Source organism: Chaetodon auriga, chromosome 23, assembly GCF_051107435.1.
Source record: "Chaetodon auriga isolate fChaAug3 chromosome 23, fChaAug3.hap1, whole genome shotgun sequence".
NCBI classification, from domain to species: domain Eukaryota; kingdom Metazoa; phylum Chordata; class Actinopteri; order Chaetodontiformes; family Chaetodontidae; genus Chaetodon; species Chaetodon auriga.
Window position 1 is genome coordinate 9,205,376 of NC_135096.1, and position 17,716 is coordinate 9,223,091.

General features: G+C 43.0%; 1 protein-coding gene across 1 annotated transcript in view; it reads left to right on the forward strand.

Moving 5' to 3' along the window:
• The window catches only part of LOC143316106 (DNA-binding protein SATB2-like), a 27,460-nt gene extending 10,541 nt beyond the window's left edge, over window positions 1-16,919 (forward strand). Inside the window, exons 3-12 of the mRNA XM_076723813.1 lie at window positions 129-314; window positions 3,444-3,570; window positions 4,256-4,379; window positions 8,464-8,566; window positions 10,177-10,227; window positions 10,448-10,980; window positions 11,096-11,308; window positions 11,723-11,875; window positions 13,822-14,013; window positions 16,243-16,919. Of these exons, the coding sequence (XP_076579928.1) occupies window positions 129-314; window positions 3,444-3,570; window positions 4,256-4,379; window positions 8,464-8,566; window positions 10,177-10,227; window positions 10,448-10,980; window positions 11,096-11,308; window positions 11,723-11,875; window positions 13,822-14,013; window positions 16,243-16,869 (2,309 nt within the window). The 3' untranslated portion in view covers window positions 16,870-16,919. The remainder of the gene's footprint in view (window positions 1-128; window positions 315-3,443; window positions 3,571-4,255; window positions 4,380-8,463; window positions 8,567-10,176; window positions 10,228-10,447; window positions 10,981-11,095; window positions 11,309-11,722; window positions 11,876-13,821; window positions 14,014-16,242) is intronic.
• Window positions 16,920-17,716: the final 797 nt, after the last annotated feature.

Here is a 17,716-nt window from a genome sequence, read left to right on the forward strand (position 1 = left end):
AAAAAGAAGCTTAAAATTCCCGCAAAAAAAGTTCCTCATTGCAAGATTTGCGTAAGTTTTCAGACGTGGTCCACATCACCCTCTGTCGACTCCTCTGTCCTATAACTGTCTCTGTGCTTGTCTGCCAGGTTTGATGATCCCAGTCTACTGCGTGGTGGAGCATGCAGATGTGGGTGTAGCTGGTGACTGTGAGGGGCATGGCAACCGTCACGCTGAGTTTGTGTTGGTTCGGAAGGATGTCCTCTTCACACAGCTGGTAGAGACGGCACTGGTCGCTCTGGGATACTCCCACAGCTCAGCTGTACAGGCAAGTGGTAAGTAGAGTCTGGGTGTGTACAAGTGTGTGATAATGTTCTAGCATGTGAAAAGAGTTCATGTAAATCTTTAAGTCAGATACATCACAGTCTGTCTTCAGGAAAGCAAAACAGTCACATTTGACAAATTCATCCAAGATTCTTTTCTGATTTAAACCTTTATAACCGAGTGGACTTTCCCCAATAACTCAATCATCTAATTCTCTCATAAATTAGAGTGTTCATGACCAAATGCGATGCACTCTGATCACCACAGCCCATATGAGCGAAGGGCTGATCTGCAGGAAAAAAGGACTCTGTCGCCCTGACATGATGGAGCTTTGGTTGGTTTATGTCCAACTTATCCTCACGCTGCAGCTACGTTTTAGCCATACTAGGAAGAGAATGTGCTGTTCTTATGTTATGTGCTTCTTATATAATTTGAGTGAGAATTCACTCAATTGAATTCACTAAACCCTGTTTGGAAAGTCGCCCAATGACAACAACTGTCAGTCAAACTGCAGTCCTGACTGACAATTCAAATATAACAATTGTGTACATTTTAAAGAAGAAAAAAGCTCATGAATGTGTTTGTGCAAGAAAACTGAAACGAAAGGATCAGCATTTGTCTGGAAAGGCAAATAAATCTGGAATAAAATCATGGTCTGATAATGTAAATACACAACTCTTAATGCTTCCAATGAGCTTTGAGAGTGATTTCTCCATTAGGCAGATATTAAGGCTTAAAGAGGACTGTGTTCCAAGCTTCAGTGATGCCACATCTTTGTACTTCTGCAGGTCATGGATGCTGACAGCTTCAAATGAAACACAAATTAAATATATTCATTTGTTAGGAAAAAAAAATCATCAGCCTCTTCACATCACGGAAAAATAGGTATCTAAATTTTTCCATTCGAACACGCTCATGGGAAAATATTTCAGTCTTTCTGACCACTTTGTTTGGTAATTGATGAGTAATTAATTATTTCCAGCAGCAGCTAAATAAAAAAATGCTGGTTTCCAGATGGGTGGGGTTTGGGTACAACAAGAACCGAAATGTTTAGGCCATCACAGGAAGGGTATTTACTGAGACGGTATTTTAAAGATAAGTCTGATTTCTCCAACACTTATCTCCAGTTCGCCCACCTGGCAGCACGGAGGTTAAACCAGACACTCAGTCTGTATCTGCGCCTCTCGGAGCAGCACCAAAACTTTTTTCTCATCAGTTTGAGATCAAAACAAGAATGCAGACAACATCCAGTCGACCATGAAACAACAGCCTTCACACACACACAGACACACACACACACACAGAGTAGGGCAGTTTGACATTCCTGGTGTGTCCCGTAAACACAGGGCACTCTAACCAAGTGGCCGACGCCCTGCGACCCCCCTCGCCTCTCCCAAATGGCTAGGTTTTGTTCTGAGAAATAAGCCTTTTCTTTTCAAATAAATAATTTTTGGCTGGAGTCATGCATTTTTCCCCCAGTGTGGTCACGACCAAAATTATACAGAGACTCTTCTATTTTCTTCTGCGATTGAATTGCATCTTGCATAACTTTGGCTGGACGAGTATTTTTAAACTCTTAACTGGCATAGGGATTTTTCTTTAATTAACTTGCACATTATGGCAAAGTAAAAAAGAAGCTATTTCTTATTTAGAGTATATGGTTACTGCTCTCGATTTAACATGGGCTTAGGTGAATTGCTGAGCAAAAAATAAAACTAAATTTCACTTCTGGCCGTGTTTTGGGAAGCTTTCTCTGATATTACTCCCTTATTTTAAGGCTTCCCAGAAACATTATTATAAGAAACAAACTGCACTTAGGACAGTGTCTCTCAACCAAAGCATTGTTGAGATGTTTAAAATAGGCTCCCTGAGCTTTGCAGCAGCCTTACAGCTGAGGTTAATCAATACTTTTAATTCTATAAATTCTAGACAGGGACACTTTTAAAGCTGTTTTCTACATGCTCAGGGACAAGAGAAGTCATATCTTTTTAAATATATATTGAGTTTTGTGCATTGCTGCATCATTTCTCCATCTGAGTTGCCTGATTGCCTTTTCACGTCATTATTCAATCCGGCACCGTGTTCGTCTTTGCCAATTTATGTTTTAGAGGGGAGAATATTTTGCGCTAATTAATCAGTAATAACTGATGTGTCCATGCAGTCATAATTTTGAGTCAAACAGAAGCTTTGGCAGCTTGATATGAGCAGTTAATGGTTTTCACAGCAACGGAAATAATTGAGTTTGATTCATTTGAGACTTAAAACAATCTTGGCTGATATGCATGTATATAAAAACATGAACAGATTTATTAAAGATCCCTTACATTTTGTCATTAAATTGCCCCTTAGATATGTACCAGTAAATAAACTTGTTAATGCTTTCATGACAAAATCAAGCATTATGTTCCTAAAGTACCTGAAATTATTCTTTGGCTCTGCACTGTGCAACATAATTTAGGGCCAGGAAAAGTTTAAAACGTTAAAGTACGTCTGCATATTCATATCAGTAACCAGTTGTTGACATGTCAACGTATTAACAGTCATTTCTAAAGCAAAGTCAGCTGCAGGATAATAATACCTGCCAGTTATGGAGAAAAATATTCAGCTGTCAGACTTGAGAACAATGAGCTCACAATGTTTATTCAGTGCATCAACATCAAAACACGGCTCTCATTCACAGCCTGCTTCACTTTTTAATGTCGGGCTGATTTTACATTTCTCCTCTGATTAATCAACTGGAGAGTCCCAAGAGAAGAGCCTTTGTTCTTTTGCCCCTATCACCACCATCCTCATGTAATGAAGACGCATACGCACACACACACATGATTGAGGCTGGCGGGCCAAGGCCAGGCAGGGTCTGTGTTTGATTTAGCAGATCCTAACGCGATTAGGCCTTGTTTAGATTTGCACTTCCAGTCATGGTTGTAGGAAGGCCAGGGGAATGTTCGGGATGATGCTCCAAGACCGGGAGAGCTCCCCAGCGCACACAGCACAACACAAGCGGCTTGGGCTGACATCGATAGGAAAACGCATGCAGGAACACAGGATCCAAGGATTTCTAACCAGTCCAGTATTCTTTGTAACAGAGAGTGGACACATGCTTTAACTGTGTATCTGTTTGTTTGGTTTGATCTCTCCAGGCATCATCAAAGTGGGCCGGTGGAAGCCGATGCCCATCCACTACCTAACAGACGCTCCAGAGGCAACAGTGGCTGACATGCTGCTGGATGTTTACCACATGGTTACACTGCGGATCCTGCTGCACAGGTCAGCCGTGTGTGTGTGTGTGTGTGTGTGTGTGTGTGTGTGTGTGTGTCTGTTAAGTGTATTGGGATCATTTGACATTTAATAGTTTTCAAACGATTTGTCAATCTGTTATTTTTCATATCAGTGATTTAGACCCATGACGGTTTCGTTTATGTCAATAGTAAACCCCAGAGGGCCCTGGTTTTGTGCATGCACACTGGTTGTGATATTTTTGTTTTTTCAGATTCATCAGGGACAAACTTTACAGTCATGAAGCTGCCTTGTGTAGTCTGTTGTGTTCACGGTGCTGATGGAGACCTGATTGGGGTTTGGTATAAACATAATGCACACAGGGCAGGAGGTGGGGGGTCTAAAGGGGCCCAACAACAAATTCTTACCCCAGGGCTGACAAGCAGGTTAATCCAGCTGTGGTAACAGATGTGGCAGTTTCAAGACTGAGCAGTGCAATTGTGTCAATTCTGAAATAGATTCTGATGCTCTGATGCCCAGTAAGAGCAGAACACAACGGTGAAAACTGAGAGGAACAAACAACCAAACAAACAAGTGACAGCAACATGCTTGTTTCTCAGATATCTGAGCTGAGTACAATATTTGAAACTGTATATGGTTTCACCAGTGCGACAGCCTGCTATCAATGAATGAGAGTTTGATTCAGTGTACGGTAACAAAGCTTCTTATTGTGCAGCTTTACGCGGCTGGAGGAGCTGCCGTCAGAGCAGTGGACCCACGCCACAGTGAGGAACGCCCTCAAAGAGCTGCTCAGAGAGACCAACCAGAGCATGCTGGCCAAGGAGTGTCCTCTCTCCCAGGTACAGTCCCAGCAGCACTGCATACCATCACCATTTCATACACCTGAGTAAAATGATAAACAAAGTAGAGAGAGAAGCAGCTCAACAGAGCTAATCCGATAAATATTTAATATCTGTGTGTGCCCTCTGAATCCCTCAACCCCAGAACTTCTTGCTGCAACTCACAATTATTTAAACTAAATGGAATAATCTGCTGTTCGAGTCAAACAGTCTGTAAAATGCCAAATGTTAGGCCAAATGCTAATAACATGTGCTTATTAAAAATGGTTGTGGTGTTTTTCCAAAGCTGGAATTCTGCTTCTCCAGGCTGCAAAGAAGCAGGCAGGTGTGTGTGCGTGTGTTTATTTCATGCTGCTGCAAACAAAGAGGAAATCGGGAAACTGAAATCAGTTTCACCCCGGTGACAGTGTAAACAAACCAGTGGATCCATGAAACAAAAATGGAAGAATTTGGACTCATCAATGTAAATGAATGGGACAACGATATGGTGGGCAGCGATATTAAGAGCCTTGAAAGGGAGTTTAGTTTCCTGGGCTCTGGTAGAAGATCCTTTGTGGGAGCACTATGTTGAAATGTACATCCACACTCGGAAAGAAACAGAAAACCTAAACCTAAAAATCCCTCTGAAATACTATCCAATCAGAGTAATAAACTCGTTTCTGCTGGTGGATTTGATCTTGGAATTCATGCACTCATTTAAAGAAATCGCAATCCTGACTTATTGTAAAGCATCACTTAAAAAAGTTCTCTATCTCTATCAGTGATATTCATCTTATATATCCGAAATTCTGGATGTTGAGTGGGCTTTGGACTAATTCATCAAGACCTTCCTCTCAGTCATAACAAGCATTCTCTGTATCTCGCGGCCCTCTGTTCAGCCTAGATCCTGTCTCTTCAAATGCAGTTAAGATGCTCTCTGTGCCATCGATCCCAGGAAATCTACTGGAGAGGACCATCTGGATCCCTTTTCTCTTAGGCTTTCAGACCAAATTATCTCAGAGCAAATAACTCATATTTTCAGACTATATTTCCCCCAGTGAATTTCCCAGACATTGGAAAATGGCTCATGTTGTATGCTTACATAAGGGAGGCGACAAGAACAATCTTAACAGCTAGAGACCAATATTCAAAACGCCTTGCCAGGCAAATGTATTGGAATCTGTGGCAAATGATCAGTTGAAGGTATTTCTGTGCAGATCCTCCATTTGCAGAGGCTACATAAGACCGGATTTGATATCAATGCATGTAATTGGTTCAGAGAGACGACAATCTCTTTAATTGGGAAGCTAACAGTTTTTACCATCAATGGAAGGTGTTCCACAGGGTTCAGATTTAGGTCCAGTCATTTTCTTAGCAGTCAAAGACGTAAAACATTCCTTTACCATTCTGCAAAAAGACCTGACTTATACTAAATGCTCCTAAAACAAAGTTCATGCCATTTTCCAGAGAGCGGGATATGGCCTCTAAGTATCTTAATATTTCTACTACGGACTTCTGATCGAGAGAGTTACAGGATATAAAAAAATCTGGATCGTAGATAACATTTGGATTGAGCAAGAACTCAAATTCAGATGTCACATAGACACATGTTTACTGGGAAAAGGCTTGTCAAGGCAGATTTGGGTTGGACTACAGTGATGTGATTTACAGACATGCATCCTCTTAAACCCTTAAACTTCTGGACTCTGTCAGTCTGCCTTGGATTTATTACCAGTGATGTCTATGGGACACATCATTCTACATGAGGTTGGAAGGACTTCTCTCCAAATACACGTGACTCTCACTAGTATCTTGAAATCTATGAAGCCCTTATTGGAAATGGACTGTTTTACCTGTCAGAGCTGTTTCATCACTCGGATGGGCTTTATCAGACATATTGTACTGACTGGCTCTGGCTTTATGGTCCACAAGTTCAGTCTGAGAATGGAAAAAGTGATTTTAATCAGTGCACCTGACTCATGGAACAAAATACACCTAAAACTTTTTGGCCATTTTAGAAATTTGATCAACCTCCAACTTCTACCTAACTATACTTTATGTCACATCTTAATTATCTGACTTTATCTGGCAAATTATTTTCCCTGATTGGAAAGTTTTGACTTATTTTTCTGTTAAATAATTGTATTGCCTTGTTTGTTTTTTCCTTTTGCTTGCTTTGGTATCTCACTCAATGTTGTTGTAAGTGAGGTTTGAATGTTAAAGCATCTTTAGCAGCAATGACAGCCTCAAGTCTTCCTGGAAATGATCCCTCAGGCTTGGACTCCGGACTCTGGCTGAGCCACTCCAGGCCTTCCTCAGAGTTTTCCTGAAGCCACTCAATCCTGTGTTTTCTTGGCAGTATGGTTCGGCTCGTTGTCTCGATGAAACGTGAACCTTCGCCCCAGCCTGAGATCCCGAGTGCTCTGGAAAAGGTTTTCACTCAGGATTGCTCAATATTTTTCTTCATCCATCTTTCCCTCCATCCTGACTGGTCTCCCAGTACCTGTCATGGGAAAAACATCCCCATAGCATGATGCTGCCACCACCGTGTTTGACTGTATGGGTGGTATTAATGAGGTGGTGCGCAGTGCTGATTTCCTCAACACACACCCACAATTCCCACTGGGAATTTTAGCCACACGGTTTCTCCTTCTTTTCATCAGACCAGAGGACTTTGCTTCTTGTGGTTTTCCAGTCTCTCTGGCGCCTTTTGGCAAACTCCCTTTTAGTAAGAATGACTTTCTTCGGCAAATCTACCATAAAGGCCTGATGGGTGGAGTGCTGCACTGATGGCTGTCCTCCTCTAAGGTTCACCCATGTCCACAAAGGAACTCTGGATCGCATCCACATTCTTGGTACCTGTCTGATCAGGGCCCTGCATCCCTGATTGCTCAGTTTGGCTGAGTGGCCAGATCTCTGAAAATTGTTCTCCTGTTCGAGAATGATGGAGGCTGCTCTGCTCTCAGGCACTTTCTATGCTGCAGCTCTCCACCTTGACACCATCTTGTCTCTCAGGTCAATGAACAGTTCTCCCGACCTCATGGCTTCCTGTGCACTTTCACATTTACCATCAACTGTGGGGCCTCACATTGATAGATGTGGCCTTTCCTAATTATGCCCAGTGAATTCAGTTAGGCACAGGTGGAGACAAATCAAGTCGTTAAAGCATCTATGTATCATATGCATCTGAGCACAATTGTGAGTGTCAAAACAAAGGGTCTGAAAACATCTGCAAACGGGATATTGCAGTCTTTTATTTGTAATCAACAAAACTCATTTTCAAACTTATTTTTGCTGCCTGGAAACAGAACAAAATGTGGAAAACTTTTCCACATGCAGATCACGTCTTTTTCATGAAACATTTGTGCAAGTGGCACATAGGATGCTGGTTTAAATTCCTTTTCCAGAGATAAATGATGAGCACACACAAATAGCCGAGATGCTGCTAAGTATTTTCTCTAAACACATGTGGTTTCATCATCAGTTCACCACACACACTGTGTAATATGTCTCTCTCTCTCTCTCTCTCTCTCACACACACACACACACACACACACACACACACACACACACAAAGTATTGATACCATCCCATGGGAAAGGACGTAAACACGCACACCTCAATTATCCTGCTTACACACACCCTGCAGTCATTAGACTTGAGAGTGTGTCATTTGGACTTGTGATTTATACACAGGACTTACTCATGATGTAATTAGTGATTAGGGGAAGTGTGTGGGTGGTGTGTGTTTGCAGCCTGACTCATGTGAGTTTTAATCCTCAGTGTTTCCCATGTTGAGCTCTCACTGCTCATTTAGAGTTTGCGCATCTCCTGCTCTGCAGAACTGACCACAGTACATGTGGGGAAAGAGAGGGTGGGTGAAGAGTTTTAATAAATCAGCTGCTGAAATTTCTCATTTTCTCTAGCACAAAACTCATCACCCAATCTCAAGGCACTGCCACTCCCAAGACTATTTTTCATAAACTGACTCCTGGTTGAATCGTTTGAAAGACGAGTTTTGAGGTTCATCTCTTACTTTTTATGTTAGCTTGAATGTATTTTATTTTATTTTTTAACGTCTGTATTCATTCTCTCTTTTTGTCAGAGTATGATCTCAGCGATAGTGAACAGTTCCTACTATGCCAACGTCTCCACCTCCAAATGTCAGGAGTTCGGACGCTGGTACAAGAGATACAAGCGTATCAAAGGTAACTCTTGCGACTCACTTGCACTAGTTTCATAGATGAAGCAGACCGGGTAACTTTACGGCACAAAGTCAATCAGTAATGCTTTCCAACAAACTGCCCTTGAGCAAAGCACTGCATAGTCATATGTATTCCATGATGGATCTGCCCGGTCACGCTCTGCCTGCGAATACATCAGCATGCAAAGACTAATCAGACCGCATTGTTGCTTATTGTATGGAGGTTTTGTGCTCCTAACATTCACCTCCATTGTATTCAGTTGGAGACTGAGAGACCGATATCTCAAACCCCCTAAAAAAAATTGTATATTGTGGCACATGTGAGCACAATTGTTTGCAGTGTTCTGGTTCTTTGTGTGCATGTAAACGCTAACCTTGGTGGTAGCTGACTTTGTTCACTAAGCCCCTTGTTAAATGTTTGTCTGTGAGCTGATGCATTCGCTGGCACGTGTTTCCTTGTTAAATCCTCCTGCCTTGTTAAAAACTTTGACAGTTTTAGTGACCAACTCTCCTGCATCTCAACCGTCAACTGTTCACCTCATGTTGCTTTGAAAACTCGTACAGGTGAAGACTGTCAGAGCTCTTTCTCAAAATGACACTCACTGCTGATCACAACTCGACTTAATATGACTCACCTGCCTGGCTGCCTTTGTTTTTCTGATTTAGTTGCTTTAAATGTAATCCTTTTTAATGAATTTTTTCCATTCTTCTGTCCACCCCCTGTACGTGTAGGAGCACATGTGTCAGCCTGTATGTGTCTAATCTGCTGCATGAGACGTCTGTCACTGACAGCTCTCAGTAGGAAGGAACTGTCGCACATGGTTTGCATTAATGTCACCCTTAATACACATGACAAAACTAAATGCTCTTAACTCCTAATGGAAAACAGCAGCAGCCCCCCAACACACACGCCACCAAAACCCCGAAATAAGAGCTCTTCTTACACTTATTCCACACACACACACACACACACACACACACACACACACACACACACACACACTGGGAAGGTAAAAATCTGAAGCCCTGCCAAACCTCACTCCAACTTTTATTCCTTAATAACCTAAAATGTGACTCTCAACCAAACCCAGTGGAAGCATAATAAGAAGCAGATTTCTGCGGAGATGAGCAGAGGGGCCTTTAAAATCCAGAACAGAAAGGTTCAGCGCAGTGATAAAGAGGAAACATTCTCCAGTTATTTGATCTTATCATGACACAGTAAGTGAAAATAGGGCTTCATGCTAAACCAAAGACTTAGCGGTTATGAGATCATCCCCTGAACCACGAGACCAACCTGTGCTGTAAAAAACATCCAAAAAAAAAACTTTTCTCCTACACAGTCCCTTTCTGCACATCCTTTGTGATGCTGTACATACCAAGACTCCTCTGTTTTTAACTCATAAACAATGATAAACCACTTCCCCTTCACAATAAAAGCCTGGTTGGTGATTTCTTCTCCTACAGCCTAATTTGGGCTGCAGCATCATGCAGAAATGTTACTGTGTTTGTGGTGTGAGAACAGATTAATGGAAATTTTCTTTTTTGACTTTGTGTGTGTATCTTTGTGCAGATGGAAGAAAAATGTAAATTATTCATCTGATATTTTCCCCTCAGGCGAATACATTGAGAAGATGTGGTCAGCACAAGATAAATCAGATATCAAAGGTGGGTTCGCCTTTTATTGATGACATCATGCACCTGGTGGTGGCCATGTTGGAGGGTTGGGCTTCGGTGAACAGAGGAATAGAACAGACAGTGGAAGACTGGTAGATACAGTTGGATTAAAAGGTTAAAGGTTCATCTGCATGATTTGGGTGAGGGAATACATGTAAACAATGAATGCTCTTCTGAAGTATAACACAAACCCGTGTGTGTGTTGATGCAGTGGAGAGGGATTTGGACATGAGTGTCCTCAGCCAGCGTCCTCCCTCTCTCTTACCCTCTCCCACCCATTTGAGCACCCTGGGCGGCCCTGGAGCCCTGTCCATCAAAAGTGCCCTTGGGGACACTCAGACCTCCACCCAGCCTCACTGTCTGCCTCACCCCGTCAGCCAGCACCACCCCAGTCCTCCACTTCGTCCCCAGGCTCAACCTCTGCTGAGCCACAGCGGGCTCCTGTCCCCCCAGCTCTCCCCTCAGCTCGTGCGGCAGCAGCTTGCCATGGCCCACCTCATCAACCAGCAGCTAGCCGTCAGCCGCCTGCTCGCCCAACAGCACCCACAGGGAGTCAATCAGCAGTTCCTCAACCACCCGCCCATCTCACGGACCTGCAAGGGCTCTGGGGGGCCTACTGAGACCGGCCTCAACTGCTCAGGGACTGAAGTCTCTTTCGACATTTACCAGCAAGTCAGGAACGAGCTGAAGAGGGCCAGTGTTTCCCAGGCCGTGTTCGCTCGTGTGGCTTTTAACCGCACACAGGTAAACTGAAATACAACGATCTTACTGTTATGATGCAATACTGTTCACCCCTTGTGAGTAACTGTGTGTGTGTGTGTGTGTGTGTGTGTGTGTGTGTGTGTGTGCGTGTGCGCAGGGGTTGCTGTCAGAGATCCTGCGTAAGGAGGAGGATCCTCGCTCGGCCTCACAGTCGCTGCTGGTCAACCTGAAGGCCATGCAGAATTTCCTCAACTTGCCAGAGGGCGAGCGAGACCGCATCTACCAGGAGGAGAGAGAGAGGACCACAAACAGCAACCACAACCACGCCACCAACCTCATCTCCAACACCAACACACACAGACACACACAGGTACACACACGCTCACAGGACTAATACCAGCTCTGGACACAGCCAGTCACAGAAATACAAACAGACCAGTTACATAACAAGACACACAAACATTAGCACATGCACCACTGAAAATAGATATATATTTTTTCATAATTTCCATTTTTTCCATCACTTTTATGTGCTGTTGCTGTTTTGCAATAATGTCCCAGGACATTTTTACAATGGATATACTGTAAATAGTAAAGATGTTTTGTCATTATAGCAGAAATCAAGCAAACCTCTATTAGATACGAACGTGACATTAGTGTAATAAACAGTGAAATCGGCCACTTATGCCAGTGTGGGATAAATTATCCACTTTTTCGTCTCCCCTTCATGAAAATGTAAAACTCTCTGTCTTTAAGTTTCATCTGACTTTCTGTGTCTGTGCAGACAAAGTGCATCGTGTCTGGTGCGGAGCTGCCGATGAAGCTGGATTCTCTGGTGAACATCACCTCGGGGATCTACGAAGAGATCCAACAGGAGATGAAGAGGGCCAAGGTCTCCCAGGCCCTGTTTGCCAAAGTGGCTGCCAACAAAAGTCAGGTCAGTCCCAAGCGCTTAAAGATACTCTCCTTGATTTTATTTTGGCTCCTTAACCTCATGGATGGTCTATAAAATGAAAATATTTCAACTTGAGCAAAACGTTTGCTGTTAGCTTGAGATGAGAGTGAAAAACAAGACCTGAAGAAAATGAAATATCTGAGTAAATAAATGAGTTCACTCGCATGAACATCCAGTGACACATACTTATACATGTGAACACAGATGTGAGCTGAGTGGATGATGTTTGAAGGACTTGACGAGGGTGTAACAGGCAGGTGTGTGAGTGTGTGTGGGCGTGTGGGGTATCTGATTACCTGCTGTGGCATACCATCCTGTCTCCATCCTCAGATAAACAATGCGGCGATCGAAGGCGAGATCAAAGCAGAGTCTGTGCTGGAGGAGAGGATGACGATGGTTTCAAGAGCAGCTTAAAGTGCCTTTTTTTCTACAAACTTCACGTGACTAACGTATCACCAGCACAGGCAGAAAGGTTTTGAGAGAAAGTACATATTAATATCATATGAGAGACGCAGAGAGATGCTAAAAACGATAAAGAAGTAAATGGACTGAAATTGAGCAAGGGATGAGAGGGGGGCACAGCGGAGGAGGAACAGAAGGGATGCAAGACGGAGGAAAAGATCGACAAGATGACGGAGGGATGATCACATTATTACCATTAATTTCCAGGCTGAAGGCTGCGCATAAACAACAGCTGGTGGCAGATCCTGGGTCAGCCGAGCAGAGATAATCCAATCTTCACACACACACACTCACAGCTCCCCTCTCAGATTTTTTTCCTTCGCTTTTTTTCTTCCTCCTCTCAGGGAACAACTTCTATTCTGTTCTATTCTAACACAATAATGTGTTTATTTTAGCATCTGAATATGTGACACACTTGCATACAGCAGTGTTTGGGAGTCAGCAGCATTAACCCTGTGAAAGCAACTCAGAGGAGCATGATCAGAGTCAGTGTTTCAGCCTCCTTAATGCAATTTTTAAATCAAACGTAATCAAAAAGCCGACATGTGCTGCATTAGATATGTGAGCATGTGATACACAGCATTCAGGCCAACAAGCTGAACTTGTTGAACCAACTTACTGATGTCACTCCAGGCAGCAGGGCCTAATGATGCTCATCGGTCCATCCATTAACACTTTGCCGCAGCCCGAAATGTCTCAAAATTCACTTCCTCTTGGCACTTGATATTAGCGAGCGCCATATGCCACACGAGCATCCTCTCGCCTCATCTGTAGACTCTACAGCTGAGGCGACTCTGCAGACCGACTCTCCAGCTCCACCAAACAGCTGTTTGCCTAATCTGTTAATGACAAAACTGTGTTTTCAGGGAATGATTGCAATATATGGTCATCTACTGGGTAGCTTCAAAAATGATGTTAAAGAAATACATAAATAAAGTGAAGCTTTATGTATAATATTTTGTCAAAGTGGTCAACTTTAGTGTTATCTCATGCTCGTACAAGAACCCAGCTCACAGGCACTTGAAAGACACTGAAACACTGTTACAAACATAACTTACAATTCAAACAACGAACTTTGTCGTCTGTCTCATAAAATCTGCCACAAAAAGGTTCTTTTTCTGAAACGCAGCTCAAGAATTCCTCTGAAATGAAGGGCATTTTGCCAAAAGCTCAGCCATTAAATCATCATACAATGAGCAATAAAACAGGGAATGGACTTTGTCTTTAATCTACCCTAAAACACATAACAAATAAAAGCCCAGTTAATGTCAATCTAGTGCACTTTAGTTCTGTCATATTCACAAGTTCCAAAGTCTGTAGATCTGCTGCAGCAAATAGGACAAAGTGTCTGATTTTCAGCATGTGATCAATACTGCAGTCTTGTGCTCTGATTGTTCCTCTTGGAGGGTCAGACCTTTGTGTTTCACTGGAGGAGAGAAGTGACTGTCTCCATGTCTCTCCTCCAGGGCTGGCTGTGTGAGCTGCTCAGGTGGAAAGAGAGCCCGAGCCCTGAGAACCGCACACTGTGGGAGAACCTGTGCACCATCAGGAGGTTCCTGGGGTTACCACAAGCCGACAGAGACCAAGTCTATGAGGAGGAGTCGAGGCAGCAGCACAGCGACAGGCTCCACACTGTCCTTCACATCCCAGAGCAGCAGGTACAAACATGCAGTGGGGGTTTGGTTCCCTCCTAAAATATGCCAGAAAATCTCTTTTGCGCTGGTAATAGTTACTGATTATTCACCTTAGTTCTTGTTTTATTAATAAAAAAAAAAAAAAAAGATTGGACTGATGATAAAAATCTGTGTGAAAATCCAATTTTTGAAAATACACAGCCACTCAACCACAGTGCAGCCATGAGTAAGCATAAGACACAAAAGTGTTTTACGAGTGAGAAACTGTGGAAAGCAGGATGAGGTTGTGCCGTTTCGAAAAGTTTCCTCTGTCTGATCCACCACCTGCTCCTCTCAGCAGCCCTCCTCTTTGTCATATTTGAGCCCTATAAGTCATTGAAAATAGAAGTGGTAAATGACCAGCCCACACATTTCCTGCTAAACACTCCTCCATCCCACCCTCTCCCCAAAACCAAAATGCTCTCCGGTCTGGCCCCAACCTCAATATTATTCAGAACATACCCTGTAATTATTGAAGCAGAGAAAAAGGAATTGCCATTATCTTTATTTAGGTCCTTTAATTTTGATGGACCACAGATTTATGGTGTTGGATTCCTGTGTTTGGGTGTGCTGGCCACCCCACCCTGTTAATAAGCTCTAGTAGTGTGGTTGTTTGTGTGATGAATTTGGGAGTTTAGCGTGCATGTTGGCGGGTGATGGAAGCTGGTCGGCCACACTTCCGCTTGTACTACATTTCCCTTCATGACACTGCAAAGGGGCACTGAAAGAGGAGCTGAGTGGTAATGAGGAGTTTAAGGCCTGTGTTGTAATTGCACATCATGAGGCGTATTCACACAGACTGGATAAGACTGTACTACCTCTACGCCCACTTGTCATCTTGACACATTAAAGTGTTTTGACTGTGCAGCAGTGTTACTGTGTGCTTACACAGTGCTCAACCAAGCCTCCCAAAGCTAAATCAGTGTCTTTATATGTGCATTTTATAGGCTCACAAAACAGCATGTCCACACTATAAATACCCAGGAGTGAAGTGTGGATTATTTCCATACACTGTTAATATTACCATAATGATGCAGACAAATAACACTAAAAAAAATCAGTAAAACTGGTAACCACTTTAATTTTTCCTCCAGACTCTTTAATAGTTTTAAAATGATCTTTGCTATGTGCAGAATGTTCAAGACAGCAAGAAACAAGAAGAAAAAAATCACTCTGCATGGGAAACATTCAGTATTTATGCGCTACATTTGCTACATTTTTAATTGGTGTAGCATGTACAAAATACAAATGTAAAATGCAAAATATGACGATATGATGATAAAATGTAGTCACGGAGTGTCCTTGACATGAGGAGCTTCACTCTGCTGGAAGCGTGCCGAGTGTGTGTGTGTGTGTGTGTGTGTGTGTGTGTGTGCCAGATGTGATAAAAGTCAGAGATTTTATGCTCTTTCTTTGGAATTGTACTCATTAGTTTTTTCACAGGAAAAATGGTGCAAAAGCAGAGTCCGAATGAGAACTGGCTTTATTGGCCAAGTACATGTGCACATACAAGGAATTTGACTCCACTTTAAACAGTGCACTCAATGTAGTGTGACACAGCTCAACAAAAAGTTAAATAGTGCAAAAAACAAACAATATATGCAAAAAATGATGTCATAATAAACAATACCGTCAATTAAATTTACTGTGTGCAGTTATTTATGTTGATGGCGACAGTGAGAGATGTTAATGATTGTGCATTAATGGATTATATCAATGGATGTTTTGGTGTTTTTTTAGGTTTTGAGTGACGCTGCCACTGTAATATCAAAACTTTTTAAGAATGGTGATACTGGCTGACAATTAAAGAATACAAGCCTGATGTTGAGAGATATTTCTGTTAAATACGGATACAAATCAATAAAAAATGTTATTCAGTTTTTATAGTTATTTCAACATATCACAGTCTTTGACCTGGATAATGATGGCTAACAACTCAAGGTCCCCTCACCAGCTATTTCCAGACTTTCAACTGCATCTCATGATTCTTGTCATTGAATGGAGTTTTCATCACGATGGTTCACTCGTCATCCAGTGAGCTTCAGTCACATACGGGGGAAGAACGCAACCTGTGACATGTACCAATGAAGACCATGAGATTCAGTTGAAAGCTCAAGAAAAAGCCTTGAGTTTTGTTTGTTGTAGCAAACACTTAACCCTGTTTAAAATGCTGTAAATATCATGTCATTTTCTCAACTTTCCCATTCTTATAAGGTCCTCCACAGACAGCCCCTGCCTCCTCTGACAGCTCCATCTCCAATTCAGGAAGACCCACAGCCCATCCCATTGCATGGCTCAGAGGACAGACCCCTGCGTGGGATGAGCCCTGGGCTTGGAGGGGGAGGACCAAAGAAGGCGCGATCGCGGACACGGATTTCCCTCGAGGCCCTGGGAATCCTGCAGAGCTTCATCGGTGACGTGGGGCTCTATCCTGACCAGGAGGCCATCCACACCCTGTCAGCCCAGCTGGATCTACCCAAGCACACCATCGTAAAGTTCTTCCAGAACCAGCGCTACAACGTCAAGCACCACAGCCAGACCAGAGAGCCCATTCTCGGGGAGGACGACAGGGAGAGCTCGAGTCCCAGCGAAGGAGGCGTCGGCACGGTGGACAGCCGGGGAGAGGACGGTCTCTCTGTGTCTGAGGAGTCAAGCGAGGATGGGAGAGGATCGGTGGAGGTGTTCAGAACAGGGGGAGGAGATGGAAGAGAGGAAAGAGATGTGGAAATGGAGACAGAGAAGGAAGAAGGGGATGATGGGAAAGCCTCAGGACCAGCAACTTCCTCCCTGTCCCCCTACAGCAGCCTGGACAGCCCCCACTCTGCAGAGCAACAGAGATAACAGCAGAGCAACAAGTCTGAGAGAACAGAGGAAAACATGAGAAGGAAGCAAATGACACCATCAAACTGTGAAGGCCGCACACATTTACACCATCATTACTGTCATCATCACCTTTATCAGAGCTGATGATCGGAGCTCGTTAGAGTCTGACAATGATTGAAGTAAGATTTGACTGAAAAAGGTACAACCACTACCTTCAGATGCCACCAGTATTAGATGGTACCAGAATGACTTTTACTACCACTTAAAGAGAAAGGCAGTATTTTCCATAGCTGTTGTTTTTTCTGATGTGAATGGGAACACACTTCAAACAGCATTAGGTCATCACTCCACTACGCTGAAACACAACTGAATTCTTCCTGCTTTTCTAAGTGATACTCCACCAAAACACTTACCTCTGTAGGCTTTAAAGGTGACTGGAGTTCCCAAACTACTCCTGCAGCACAATCCACTTCTTCTGCACAGCTCCCTACGCCACCATCGGTTTAAATGTTCGAGATGAAGCTGTAAAGTATTTTGACAAATGGATTACATGCATGGACAGAGGAGAAGTGGATTATTCTGAAAAATCGTCTTAAAAAATTCTGATTGTAAAAAAAAAAAAAAACTCTGAATTTGATGCCAGCAACACATTTCAAACGAATTGGGACAACAAAAGACTGGGAAAGTTGTGGAATGCTCAAAAAACACCTGTTTGGAACATTCCACAGGTAAACAGGTTCATTCATGGGTTCGGTAATACTACTAAAACTAGCATTTGTGTTCGACGCAGCGTCCCAGCTTTTTTGGATTCGGTGTTGAAAGCTAATAAGGGGTCTCTGTTTATTTATGGACATTTTTATTCATT